This window comes from Meles meles, chromosome 1 (genome assembly GCF_922984935.1).
Source record: "Meles meles chromosome 1, mMelMel3.1 paternal haplotype, whole genome shotgun sequence".
NCBI lineage: Eukaryota > Metazoa > Chordata > Mammalia > Carnivora > Mustelidae > Meles > Meles meles.
In genome coordinates, this window is record NC_060066.1 from 114,945,377 (window position 1) to 114,961,025 (window position 15,649).

The 15,649-nt window shown below is 34.6% G+C and overlaps 1 protein-coding gene across 2 annotated transcripts in view; it reads right to left on the reverse strand.

Moving 5' to 3' along the window:
* The window catches only part of MAN1A2 (mannosidase alpha class 1A member 2), a 196,081-nt gene that overhangs the window by 88,939 nt on the left and 91,493 nt on the right, over positions 1 to 15,649 (reverse strand). For both annotated transcript variants that reach the window (XM_046006715.1, XM_046006706.1), the window contains exon 6: positions 15,059 to 15,153. In XM_046006715.1, the coding sequence (XP_045862671.1) occupies positions 15,059 to 15,153 (95 nt within the window). The remainder of the gene's footprint in view (positions 1 to 15,058; positions 15,154 to 15,649) is intronic.

Sequence of the window (15,649 nt, forward strand, 5' to 3'; positions counted from 1 at the left end):
TAAAGACATACCAACACATATACATGTACACATATGTACATGCACACACGATTCCCAACATATGCAGAACCTTTCTTCCAGCATTTTTAATACCAAAAATTGGGAAATAATCTAACAGTTCATTAATATCAGATCTATTTTAAATGAACTATGGTGCCTTCATAATTATTATAAAGTTCTTAAAAAGAATGAGGTAGGGCGCCTGGATGGCTCAGTGGGTTAAGCCTCTGCCTTCCTCTCGGGTCATGATCCCAGGGTCCTGGGATCAGGGTCCTGGGATCGAGGCCCGCATTGGGTTCTCTGCTCAGCAGGGAGCCTGCTTCCCCCTTTCTCTCTGCCTGCCTCTCTGCCTACTTGTGATCTATCTCTCTGTCAAATTAAAACAAACAAACGAACAAAAAAGAATGAGGCAAATAACCCTAAGAGTTGGTATGGAGTAATTTTCAAGACCTACTGATAAGTGAAAATGACAAGAAAACAATACATATATGCAAGGGTATGAATGCATCTATGAATACTTTACATGTCTGGAAGGATACTCAAGATCTTAATTTGTAATAGTGGCTTCCCTAAAGAACAAGGGGTTTGGAACTGAAGGTTTACTTTACAGTTGAGTATATGCTACTTCAATACATGTATATTTACCCAACACAAGTATTTCTTTTTCTTAAAGTATCTAGCTAAATAAAAAGAGACAAGAAGTAAGGGGTGGGGGAGAAAAGGGGAGAGAGAGAGGGAGGAAGTGGGAAGGGAGAGAGAAAAAGGAAGAAGGAATTTATTGCTTTTGTAGTCTTAGAAGGATGTAAAGAAGATACAGTAAGAAAGTGAATTCTGATTCCTACTTAGATGTGATACAGTGGTTTGTTTAACAAAAATAGGGTCATATTCTTGTATATACTGCTTTTTCACCTAACACATCCCAAGTATTATCTTTCTTCAAAAATTCACTTCTCAGGACATCATTTCAAATGTCTGTGTCACATTTCACTCTATAAACATGCCACTCCTCTGAATTTAATGTACTTTCTATATTTATTAATATAAACTTCACTGCTATAAGCATCCTTACAATTAATGCTCTGAAAACACAATTATTTCGTATTAAGATAAATTTTTAGAAGTGAAATTACAAGGTCAAAAGGCAGGTATATTTCAAAGTTTCTGAAACCTACGGCCAAACTGTCTTCCAAGTTACTCAAATTTCCAATTCCAACAACTCTATGTAGTTCTCATTTCTTCACTTTACCAGTCCTAAATAATACCACTCTCTTTTTGTCAATTTTCTAGGTAAAAACATACAATCTTATTCAAATATAAATGTTTCTGATTACTAAAGTGGCTGAGATTTTTTAATGTTTTTAAATTACCCATTCATGTATTTAGCAGCTTTTTAAATAATTGGTGGGTATTTTTTTAAGTCAGTAAAAAAGCTATTTATATATTAAGAATGACACTCATATGCTATCAATACCAGTACTATTAACATTGTTCTAGTTTGTTATTCTACTTAAATTTTATTCATGATATATTTTTATAATAGCTTTAAGTTCAACATGATTGAAAAATTCAAGAGAAGCAAGCATATGCTTTAAACTTAAATATTTCCTGAAGTAAAAAGTTTTGTTAAATGCCTCTTTTCTCTGCCTCTTTGACAGAGCCCTGCAAATTTTAAGGTACGCAATCTTTTGTTTTAAAATTCCAGCACAGTTAGTGTACAGTGTTACCTTAGTTTTGGGTATATAATATAGCGATTCAACAACTGTACATATTACTCAGTTGTCCATCATCATAAGTGTACTCTTAATCCCCATCACCTAATTTTCCCACTGCCCACCCACCTCTCCTCTGATAACCAGCTTGTTCTCTAGTTAAGAGTCTGTTTTTTGTTTGTTTTTCTTATTCATTCTTTCTTTGTGTTTTAAAGGTCCTAATTTTTAACTACTTACTCTATAATGAGAGAGCAATCCAAGCTAAGAATTTATCCAAAATCACAGCAGACAATTCCTCTTAGAAACCCTTTACTAAACCCTGGGTGATAATGTAACTTCCTTCCTTCCTTCAGTGACATACCAGTTTGAGGGTTATGTGGAGGATACCAAAACTGGTGGCCAGGAAACTTCATCTCTGTGTGGTTCCTTCTGCTTTCTTTTTAATGGAGTCTTCCATGTATGGTTTTCTGCTGGGCTCAGCTTTTATTTTGCATATTCGGTTTAGCTTCATTTACTATGCTTCTGCCCGCCATGTAAGAATCATACCATTGCTTATGAGACTTCTGTCTGGGATGGGTGTTATTTGAATGCAGTCACCATGTTCAGTGTTAAGAATATGGTGGTGAAGAAAACAGGCATGGTTCTGTGGGACAGATGTACACAGCAAGACAATTCAATCTTTGTAGGGGTTAAGCAACATTGCCTTTGAATGTTGTTGCCTTCAGGAGGGCAAAAAACTCCAAGAAAGTGCTTCCAATCTGTTCCACAAGTTAACCCCCCAGAAATAAAGTAACCTTCTTTACTCATGCCTTATGTATGTCTTGCTGCTTTTTCAGAGAAGAGCAAAGAATTTCAAATACACTCTCAAGATCTTCTTTCAATATCCTGATAATAAGATTTATCTCCATAACTCCAAGGCAAGCTTTCCAGTTAAAGGTTAAGCCTCTTTACAAAATGGCACTTCTGCCCTTTCATAAATCTTCTTACTTAAAGGATTAGCTGAGGCATTTGGAGGTTCATATATACTGGTTCCCCATATTTCATCACCAGCCCTTCCTCTAAAAGTTCAATCTTCTCCCCTACAGTTTCTCATCTCCACATCTCTTTTTGGTTAAACTATTTCCTCCATTCAAAATGTCCTACCCATCTGTATCGCCTATTAGTATCTTACTCCTTTATAATAGCAATTCAATTCAAAGCACTCCATGAAAACTCCCTGATCTTTCTAAATAAACAGAAACTTCCTTTTCTCTGATGATCTCATATCATGTTGACTGCACAATAATGCCTTCCACTTTATAACATAATATTTGGGTAACTGCCATGTGTCATTCCACTGAATATCACAATCCAGCCCTGGCTTGTCCTCTGAAAGTAAAAACTGACTGAAATCTGTTGCATTTCTAAATACTAATAATGAAGCTGCAGAAAGAGAAATTAAGGAATAAATCCCATTTATAATTGCACTAAAAATAATAAGATACCTAGGAATAAACCTAATCAGTAAGATCAAAGACCTATACTTTTAAAACTATAAAACACTGATGAAAGAAATTGAAGATGACCCAAGAAATGGAAAAACATTCCATCCTCATGGATTAGAAGAAAAAATATTGTTAAAATGTCTGTACTACCCAAAGCAATCTACACATCCAATGCAATCCCTATCAAAATCCAACAGCATTTTTCACAGAACTAGAATATCAATCCTAAAATTTGTATGAAACCACAAAAGACCCTGAACAGCCTAAGCAACAATGAAAAAGAAAAGCAAAGCTGGAGGCATCACAATTCCAGACTTCAAGTTATATTACAAAGCTGTAGTAATCAAAACAGTATGGTACTGGCATAAAAACAGACACACAGATCAACAGAACAGAAAAGAAAACCCAGAAAGGTAGCCACAACTATATGGTCAATTAATCTTCCACAAAGAAGAATGGAAGAAAGAAAGTCTCTTCAATAAATGGTGTTGGGAAAACTGGACAGCTCATGCAAAAGAAAGAAACAGGACCACTTTCTTATACCATATACAAAATTGAATTCATTTTTTTTATTATGTTAGTCACCAAACAGTACATCATTAGTTTTTAATTAGTTTTGATTTCATTGTTTATGTATAACACCCAGTGCTCCATGCAATCTGTGCTCAAAATGGGTTAAAGACCTAAATGTGAGACCTAAAACCATAAAAATCCTTGAAGAGAGCACAGGCAGTAACTTCTTTGACACAACTTCTTTCTAGATACATCTCCCAAGTCAAGGAAAACAAAAGCAAAATTAAACTATTGGGACATCATCAAGATAAAAAGCTTCTGCACTGCAAAGGAAACAATCAACAAAAATAAAAAGCAACCTATAGAATGGGAAAAGGTATTTGCAAATGACATGTGATAAAGGTTTAGTATCCAATATATAAAGAACTTCTAAAACTTGACATCCAAAAAATGAACAATCCAATTAAAAAGTGGAAGGTTGGGGGAACAGGTGGTGGGTAATAGGGAGGGCATGTTTTGCATGGAGCACTGGGTGTTGTGCAAAAACAATGAATACTGTTATGCTGAAAAAAATAAATAAAATGGGAAAAAAAAAATGGGCAGAAGACATGAATAGACATTTTTCCAAAGAAGACATACAGATGAAAAGATGCTCAACATCACTTAGCATCAGGGAAATGCAAATCAAAACTAAAATGAGATGTTACCTCACACCTGTTAGAATGGCTAAAATCAACACCACAAGAAACAAAAGGTGTAGACGAGGATGTAAGAAAGAGGAAACCCTCATACACTATTGGTGGGAATGCAAACTGGTGTGACCACTCTAGAAAACAGTATGGAAATTCCTCAAAAAGTTAAAAACAGAACTATCTTATGATCTAGCAATTGCACTACTGGGTATTTATCCAAAAAGCACAAAATTACTAATTCAAATTACTAAATCAAAATTACTCATTACTACTGTTCAGAGCAGCATTATCTACAATAGTCAAATATGGAAACAGACCCCCCCCACACACACAATGGAATATTACTCAGCTGTAAAAAAGAATGAAATCTGGCCATTCACACAACATGGATGGAACCAGAGAGCATTATGCTTAGTGAAATAAGTTAGAGAAAACCAAATATGATGCGATTTTATTAATATGTGGAATCTAAGAAACAAAACCAATAAGCAATGGGGGGAAAAAGAGAGGAAAACCAAGAAACAGACTCTCAACTACAGAAACAACAAACTGATGGTTACCAGAGGGGAGGTGAGTAGGGGGATGGGTTAAAATAGGCAACAGGAATTAAGGATGTGTTGTGATGAATACCAGATGATGTTCTATGAAATCACTATATGGCACATATAAAACTAATATTACACTGCATGCTAACTAACTGGAATTTAATAAATAAAAACTTAAATGATAGAAGCAGACTGATCCATTATCAGGAGACAGGCCCAGGTATGACCTTTTGATGTTCAATTTCCTTATCTATAAAAAAAAAGATAACATTTCCTTCATATCTATTTCATATGGATATTGTTAGAATTAAATAAGATCATGTTTATCAATGTAGCTGGTGCTAAGTAATTTTTTGCGCTTCCTACTAAAAAAAAAAAGTTAAAAACTGTGTGTTATTCACCCAAAATGTCTACAGTATGTTGCTTAGAAGTGTACAGCAAAAATTTACAAATTTAAATGCTATCCTTTACTGAATATATGATACCAGTATAAAAAGATACGTAACAGATAAAACAGAGAGTAAACAAGTGACACAAGGATATTTTTATTGTGCCTGATGGACTCCAGAGCCCTAGAAATGCATAAATTATTAAAATTTACTTAAACAGAAAAAAAAATCTAACATAACTTATTTAAGTGATAAAAGATATTAAGTTAAAAGTATAAATACTTATTCAAAATGAAATTGTAGACCCAAATAACTACCAGAAGCTTCTATCAAGCATCTCGGGGGGGGGGGGGGGAGAAAAAAAAAAAAAAAACCCTTTACAAACTCTTCAAGAGAAAAAGAAGAATCACTATCCAACATGTTTTGGAAAAGGAGAACAACCTAGCTAGAGGTTTAAAGGTTTAAAGTTTAAACAAGTTTAAAGGTTTAAAGAGGTTGAAAAAGTCCTAGTAAGAGCATTAAAAAATTCATACAAATCTCATGTATGAAAAAGATACAGTGATCCCCCCAAAAATCAGCAAACAAACTCCAGCAATATATGAAAAGAATAGTATAACATGGTCAAACTGGATTTATTCCTTGAATACAACAATGGCTTCTCACTGGAAAACAAACAATGTAAATGCCTGCAATAAAAAGATCTAGGAACAAAATTCTTACAAACATTTCAATAATTACAGAAAAATTGCTTGGAAAGAAGTTCAACAATATAAAATTTTAAAACACACCTCTTAAAATATTAGACATATAGAAATGTCTTGTAAGTACATCATATTTAACGGTAAAAACTCACTTTCCACTAAGACAAGAGTATCTTTGGTCACCACTTCTTTTCAATACTGTGCTATAAGTTCCAGCCAGTACGATTGGGGGGTGGGGGTAGAATGGATAAAACTAAAACCATCCTTATTCACAGATCAGATGATTTTATATGAAAAAAATACAAAATAATCTCAGATAAATTACTGATATTAAAGAGAGAATTCAAATTCAGCAAGATTGCTGAATTCAGAATAAGTTTAAGATTTTATTTATTTATTTGATGGACAGGGATCACAAGTAGGCAGAGAGGCAGACGGGGGTGGCGGGGAGCAGGCTCCCGGCTGAGCAGAGAGCCGGGTGTGGGGCTCCATCCCAGGACCCGGGATCATAACCAAAGCCGAAGGCAGAGGCTTTAACCCACTGAGCCACGCAGGCACCCCTGAATTCAGAATAAATTTACAAAACAACTATATTCTATATTCTAGCAGTAGAAAATGAAAATTTATAAATACCATTTTATAGCATTTTTAAAAAGATTTTGAGAGAGAGAGAGAGCAAAAACAAGCAGGGGAGAGGGGCAGAGGGAGAGAGAGAGTCTCAACCAGACTCCACTCTGACAATGGATCCCCACATGGAGTTTGCTCTCAGGACCATTAACCATGACCTGAGCTGAAATCAAGAGCTGCATACTTAACTGAATGAGCCACCCAGATGCCCCTACAGCACTTTTAATAACCAAGAATCTATGCATAAAACTAACAAAATTTTCCTAATTTCTGCTCTCATTGTGACCCCAGAAATCTACTAATGACTGAACTAGTCTCTCCTGCAGAAAAAGGTTAAAACCTCTGAACAAAACACAAAATGACAATGGCCTAAAGTCCTTGAAGAATAAACAAAAGTGGTCAGATTCCAACGACAGTGGAAACTTAGCAAATACAGGCTAGCATGAGATTAAGTTTCACACTTTCTCATAGCTCTTATCCCAAAGTCTAAAGCCCATATAGGCAGAAGAGTGAAAATCTGATAGAAAACTGGTGTCTTAAAGAATCAGACACCAGTTTTTGCAGCTATTACAGCTACTAAAAAAAGAGGAAGAAAAAATCCTGGGGAAGAGAGAGAGCAAGAGAAAGGAAGCCTCTAGTTCGGTAATGCGAAGTCTTTGTCTCTGGCTGCCAAGTGAATCGTTAATGCTTGCAAACAGATTCAAAGCAAACCAGTTAAAGATAAAGAAATGAAATGAATTGAGACACTGTTTGACATTTGAATCCAACTAAGAAGTAAAACAACTACTTAATCTCAATTTCTCTCTCTCTCTCTCTCTCTCTCTCTCACACACACATACAAACACACACAACCCCTGTGAAAATTATAACAGAATCTAGAATTTCCACAACAGAACTTTCAGAATATCCAGGATTAACCAAAATGTTATCTAGCCTCAAGTGAAAAGATAACCAACCAAGACCAGTTCTAAGATTACCCAGGTGTTAGAAATACTAAGACTTTAAGCCAGATACTCTAATTAAACTTCATGAAATAGAGAAAATGTGTTCACAGTGAATGAAAAGACAAAATCTCTATCTCAGAATGAGAGAGCATCAGATCAAAATTCTAAAGATTCTACTAGATGGGCTTAAGAGCAGATTAGAGCAACATGAGAGTCAGTGAACATGAAGATAGATTAAAGGAAATTACTCAGTCTGAAGAAAACAGAAAAAAAAGATTGAAAAATATAAACAAAGGCTTTAGGTACCTGTGAGACAGAAATACAAATTCTGAAATACAAGTAAGTGAGATTCAGAAGGAGATAAAGAATGGGCAGGAAAAAACATTTGAAGAATTAATGGCCAAAATTTTACCACTGTATGTAATTAAAGACCCAAACATTCAGATTCAACATGCTCATCAGCAAAGCCTAAGGAGGGCACAGAAGAAACAACAACAAAAAGGAACTTTCCTTTTTGAGGAAACACTAAGAGGCATATTTTAGTCAAAACGCTGAACACCAAGAATAAAGAAAAAAAAAACCTTAGAAGTATTCAGAAGGGAAAAAAAGACGATATGTATACACACACACAGGACAAAAATCATTTAAATTCTGACTTACCAGGAACAATGGAAACAGATGAGAGAAAAACGATGTTTTTAAAGTGTAGAAAGAAAAATTCACCAATCAAAAGTCTAACATTCACTTAAAAAAAAAAAATTCTTCGAGAATTAACGCAAAGTAAAAACTTCTCAAATACAGTGAGAATTCACCCCTATAGATGAGCACTACAAAAAAATGCTAACTAAAGTTCTTTAAGCTGAAATGAAGTGATACCAGATTAAAGGTCAGATCTTTAAAGAGAAGTGAAGAGCACTGGCTAATCCCCTCCATTCTATAAAGTAAATAGATCTATTTAAACTAATATTTTAATAATCTATTTTGAGATTTAGAGTGTATGAAATGCAATTCACTTCACAACTTTGGCATGTAAAGGATGGAAGAGAGGATAAAAATGGACAGATATAGCTGAAATATTACTGCACATAAGTAGTACAGTATTAACTGTTAAATGGAAAATTAATTATGTACGGTGTGATTTCTATAGCAACCACTCCAAAAATGTATTAAATAAAACCACTAATAAATAAACCAAAAGAGAATTTTAAAACATTTACCAATTCAAAAATTAGGTCAGAAGAAACGAAGGAAGGGAAAACAGAGAATTTAAATCAGATTGCATCAATAACTACATGTTAATCGTCTAGTATTTTCATACTGACAAAATCCAACTCATGCTGTCTCCAAAAGGACTAAAACTATGATCCAATTAGGTTGAAAATTAAAAGGATACACCAAAAAATTAGTAATCATAAGAATGGGGAAGTAGCTATATTAGCATCTGATCAAACAAACTCCCAAGTAAAAATATTACCAGAGATAAGGGGGGGGGGGGCATATCATAATGATAAAAGGGTGAAGTCATCAGAAAGATGTATCATAAACATGTAAGTACCAAAAAGTAAAGCCTCAAAATACAGGAAGCAAAAACCCTGACAGAAATAAAGAGTAAAGCAGACACCTCCACAATCACAATTGGAAATAGTTTAATACTTCAGCAACTCATACTTCTCATCAATACTTTAAACTAAACACCATCATCAACTAGCTTAACCTAATATTTATAAAACATTACCCCACCAACTGCAAAATACAGATTCAAGTTTATTTGCCAAAAAAGACCGCAAGATGAGCCATAAACAAGCACAAGAGGTTTAAATTGATTTAAATTATACAGAGTATCCTTTATGATCACAATTAAATTAAATTAGAAATCAAAACAGTAAGATATCTAAGGAATGCCTGGGTGGCTCAGTTGGTTAAGCACCTGCCTTTAGCTCAGGTCAGGATCTCAGGGTCCTGGGAATGAGCCCCATGTTGGGCTCTCCGCGCAGCAGGGAGTATGCTTCTCCACATTCCTTCTGCCCCTGCTCTCATGCACACGCATATATACTCTCTCTCAAATAAATAAAATCTTTTTAAAAAAAGATAGCTAAGCTATCTCCCTGTTTCTAAAATTTGGCAAACTAAACAAAACAATTAGAAATAAGTGATTTTCATAGAAGATACCTAAGGAAAATTATAAAATGTTTTAACTGAGTAATAATGAAAAAAAATATTGAAATGTCTGGGATGCAGCCAAAGCAGTCATTAGAGGGAAATTTACAGTTTTAAAATCTTTATAGGAAAAGAAAAAAACAGATAAACAAGTAAAATTCTTATAGGAAAAAAAGCTTATTAGGAAAAAAAGGAAAAATATAAAAATCAAAGACCTGGAGTGCCAATGTAAAAAGCTTTTTAAAAAGAGCTAAATAACTCTAAGTAAGGAAAAGGAAGGAAAAAGTAAAAATAATGAAACAGAAAACTAAGAGTTAATGTTACTAAATGCACCTAAACACAAACGTTAATACTTTGAAAAGATTAACAAAATTAATAAATGCCTACCTAGATTGATAAAAAGAGAAAACAAATTACCAATATCAGGAATGAAAGAGGGATTATCACTACAAAGCCTAGAAAATGAGAGGCATAAGAAAGTAATATGTATAATTGCACACCGAGAAGTTTTATAACTTCCATGAAATGGAGAAATTCCTTAAGAAGACTATCAACTAAAACTAATACAAAATGTAAATAAAATTTGAATACCCATATATACATTATGTGTATATATATGAAAGTTGAATTTGCTATTAAAAACCTTCCTACAAAGCAAATTTTCAGCTCAGGTAGTTGCTTAAGGAAATCTATCAAACATTTAAGAAGTAACACTAATACAACACAACTGCTTTCAGAAAATAAAAGATTATTTTCCACTTCATTTTATGAAGGGAGATAACTCTAACACCAAATACAGCTAAATATAAAGAGGATAATACATTATGGCCAAGGATTATCCCAGGAATTCAAAGTTGGTTTAACATTTGAAAATCCAACAAGTAATTTACCACATTAACAGAACAAAGGTGAAAAATGTTCTCTTCTCTACAGATGAAGAAAAACAGTATGTGGCAACATTTTAACTCCCATTCATGACAAAAACTTAAGTGAAAGAAGAGAGAACGAAGATCCTGAACCTGGCAAAGGCAACTGATGAAACATCTACAGCTAACACCATACTTGATGAAATTTTCTGTAAAAAGCACATTATAAATGAAATTGGACCATTTCCTTACACCACACACGAAAATAGACTCAAAATGGATGAAGGACCTCAATGTGAGAAAGGAATCCATCAAAATCCTTGAGGAGAACACAGGCAGCAACCTCTTCGACCTCAGCCACAGCAACATCTTCCTAGGAACATCGGCAAAGGCAAGGGAAGCAAGGGCAAAAATGAACTACTGGGATTTCATCAAGATCAAAAGCTTTTGCACAGCAAAGGAAACAGTTAACAAAACCAAAAGACAACTGACAGAATGGGAGAAGATATTTGCAAATGACATATCAGATAAAGGGCTAGTATCCAAAATCTATAAGGAACTTAGCAAACTCAACACCCAAAGAACAAACAATCCAATCAAGAAATAGGCAGAGGACATGAACAGACGTTTCTGCAAAGAAGACATCCAGATGGCCAACAGACACATGAAAAAGCGCTCCACATCACTCGGCATCTGGGAAATACAAATCAAAACCACAATGAGATATCACCTCACACCAATCAGAATGGCTAAAATTAACAAGTCAGGAAATGACAGATGCTGGCGAGGATGTGGAGAAAGGGGAACCCTCCTACACTGTTGGTGGGAATGCAAGCTGGTGCAACCACTCTGGAAAATAGCATGGAGGTACAAACATAGTGATCCGAAGGGGCACGTGTACCCGAATGTTTATAGCAGCAATGTCTACAATAGCCAAACTATGGAAAGAACCTAGATGTCCATCAACAGATGAATGGATAAAGAAGATGTGGTAATGTATACACAATGGAATACTACGCAGCCATCAAAAGAAATGAAATCTTGCCATTTGCGACGACGTGGATGGAACTAGAGGGTATCATGCTTAGTGAAATAAGTCAATCGGAGAAAGACAACTATCATATGATCTCCCTGATATGAGGACGTGGAGATGCAACATGGGGGGATGGGGGACAGGAGAAGAATAAATGAAACAAGATGGGATTGGGAGGGAGACAAACCATAAATGACTCTTAATCTCACAAAACAAACTGGGGGTTGCTGTGGGGAGGTGGGGTTGGGAGAGGGGGAGGGGGTTATGGACACTGGGGAGGGTATGTGCTATCGTGAGTGCTGTGAAGTGTGTAAACCTGGTGATTCACAGACCTGTACCCCTGGGGATAAAAATACATTATAGGTTTATTAAAAAAAAAAAAAAGAAAGAAAGGATGAATACCCAACTTTTGTAGCAACATGGACGGGACTGGAAGTGATTATGCTGAGTGAAATAAGTCAAGCAGAGAGAGTCAAGTATCATATGGTTTCACTTATCTGTGGAGCATAACAAAAATGACATGGAGGACATTGGGAGATGGAGAGGAGAAGGAAGTTGAGGGAAATTGGAAGGGGAGGCGAACCATAAGAGACTATGGACTCTGAAAGACAACCTGAGGGTTTTGAAGGGGCGGGGGTGGGAGGTTGGGGGAACCAGGTGGTGGGTAATAAGGAGGGCACGTATTGCATGGAGCACTGGGTGTTGTGCTGAAAAAATAAATAAATAAATTTAAAATGAAGCAGGAAAAAAAAAAAATACTTCCCTGCATCAAAAATGCTTTCCTCCTTTATTCTACTTATTCTTGCAATTCTAGCTCAAGTATATCCCCACTTGTAAATATTTTAATAAACTCTTGAATCATGCCAAAAAAAAAAAACCACATTATAAAAACTTTTAACGGAAATCCAGAAGACTTATAAAATACAGATGGAGACAGTTTTTTTAAACAAAAATTATAAACCCAAAAGTTATAAAAGATTTATTTGAATATATAAAAATTTAAAACTTATGAATAAAAAATTATAAAGCAAAAAAGTACATTTAAATGTCCACTATATTTATGAAAAGGATGTTCAAATTCACTAACCAGAAAATACAAATGAAGATAACAATGAGTAACACTTCAGTTATCAATCTATCAAAAATTAAAAAGAACTTATACCTACAGACATTTAAGTATATTACACACTGTAGGTAGAAATATGATGAACTAAAGTGCTTTTGGACAACATTTTGGGAATACTATTAAACATAAAATACACATATACCCTTTGATCCAGCAATCCCACACTTGAGAATAAAAAGACACACAGTCTCTGATCCAGCAATCATATTCTTGAGCATCACTTTCAGAGAAAAATCCCCATTATACAAGGACATATTTAATAGGATACTATTGTAACGATGTTTATGGTAGCAAAATAACAAACAAACATCACTGATATGGAAACGATGGAATAAATTACAGTATAAACTACATATAGCATTATAACCAATGTATTGCAGTATGTTTCACTATGTAGTCACTGCAAAGACTGATTCAGATCTGTATCAGATGATCTGGAAGAGTACTTCCAAGAAATACTAAGGAGAAATAACTTAAGAAAAATAAGAGGCACAAAAACAAGCATCCAAAAAACCCATTCAAAAATTTAAAAGCTGCACCAGAACATGCTTGTGTTTCTGTATGCTATATCATATTATAGCAGATAAATATGCCTGGTTGTTAACATGGTTGGCTTTCAAGCAGCAAGAGAGGAGGAAAGTCTATGTGTAAGACATCGGCAGACCTCAACAAAAGAGAAAGAAAAAAACTCTGAAAAAACAGGTAAATAATTACATTTATGATCTAGAAACTCAATAAGATATGTATTTGTATGTATATGAAGAAGCTAAATGAAAATTAAATTTATAAAAATGTTCAAGACATGACTGTTGAAAACCTTTCTACTTTCATCTCAATCTGGGTTTGAAATTTTGTGATGTAAGCTAGATTTTTTTCTTCCACAGAGACAAAAAGAAGTCCTGCATCCTTTCTTCATCTCAGAATTAAATTTTAAATTAAATTTCTTTTTTTCTAAGATTTTATTTATTTATTTGAAAGACAGAGATGGCAAGAAGGCAGAGAGGCAAAGAGAGAGGAAGGGAAGCAGGCTCCCTGCTGAGCAGAAAGCCTGATGCGGGGCTAGATCCCAGGACCCTGGGATCATGACCTGAGCCGAAGGCAGAGGTTTTCACCCACTGAGCTACCCAGGCGCCCCTAAATTAAACTTCTTATGTAAGAAAGTTATAGGATTCTGGCAATGGTACTGAAGGAAACATCAGAAAAGCTGTCATAAAACTAAGAATGAGAACAGCTGCATTTAAATCATTTGGCCATTTCCTTTTCTGCAGGTTGCTCTGGAACTCCAGCCAACTTATTCCCCTCACAAGGAGGTAATTTACATTACATATAGTGCATGAAACTGGAGAAGAGTAAAGTTAAATTTAATGTTCAGTATTAAATACTAATTTCTCAGTGGAAATCCAAATTCTATAACTCTCCACTACAAAGAAATGACTAAAATAGATTAGTTTTTCAGATAAGGTTGTCACAGAATCATAACTCCAGACAAATAAATTCTCCTAACTTTCATTCTAAAGGGCCTGCGGGCAAGGAGAACAAGAGTCAAATTTTCACGTAATTCCCAAGCTCTAACATTAAGAGCAATAATAAATTTCATTTGGAGAAAAACCAAAGTGGCAAAAATTTCTGTCAGCATAAATTGTTTCAATGCAAGTTAAATATGCTGACATTATTCAATTTTTAAAATATTAATTGTATACATTTGCATGATTTATAAAGTTAACTTAAAAATTTTTTCATCTAAGTGAAAACAGTGTTTTCTATCAGAATGAAACAAAGTGCAAAGAATGCTGAGTTCACTTTGAACTTGTATAGTACAAATAACATAATAGGGACCCTATAGTCAACATCATGAATTATGTCTGTCTTTATCATAGGAAGCCCTGATTTTAACGCATATTTGTGTTCCATTTTGACTTAAAAGAAGATCAACAGATAGTGTACAAAAAATTAGAGAGGGAAAGCACTCTGAATCCATTATATCACAAAATGGAAATGAATAAGCAAATTAAAGAAACAAACAGGTGAGGAAAATAAATAGCCTTGGAGAAACTGGAATAGAGTTATATAGCAAGTGAACTGTGAAGATGTAAAGCACTCAAAAAAAAAAAAAAAGAAAGAAAGAAAAAAGTATGCTTTAAAGAAATATATTTCTGCATATATATAGAGAGAAAAACAACTTAAGTCTTAGAAAGTATGGTGGCAGAAGATTGTTAGAAATTTCTAACATTAAATTAATCTAATTCTTTCAGAACAGGAATAAAAAATTTACCTTTTCAGATTCACCATCGCCCAAGGAATCCCAGTAGGCGTGTTGAAGGCAGGAAGGAGTTTCTCAGCCAGTTGAACTGCTTTAATCTTGAATATCTGAAATGAAAACATAAAAACATTTTTTATAAAAAAAAATTAGAGCCACCCATTCATAAATTATAGCCATTATCATCTGCTGATCTCTCACAGGTTGCGTACTATAGGGAAGAAGTCCAAGCGGGAATATTGGCATCTCTTTCATACCATAGAGCATACAGCAATCAGAGAAGATGTTTGTAAACTAGATACTGAGGAAAACTGTGTAATGTCCTGAAATTATAATTACTGAAAGGGAAGGATATGGTTTTGGTGTTAATATTACCTGCATTTTCAGATGGCAAAAGTCTTAGAGAAAACGTCAGGTTACAAAATATCCATACAACGGTATTTAAGCTTAGTACAAATACTAAAACAAAAAGATGCAACCAATTTGGATAAATGTTCTTGAATTACAAAAGCATGTTATGTCTCAACATTTTCTGTCAAGGTTTGTCCACGTTATTAAAAAGAAAAGGTTTCGGGGCGCCTGGGTGGCTCAGCGGGTTAAAGCCTC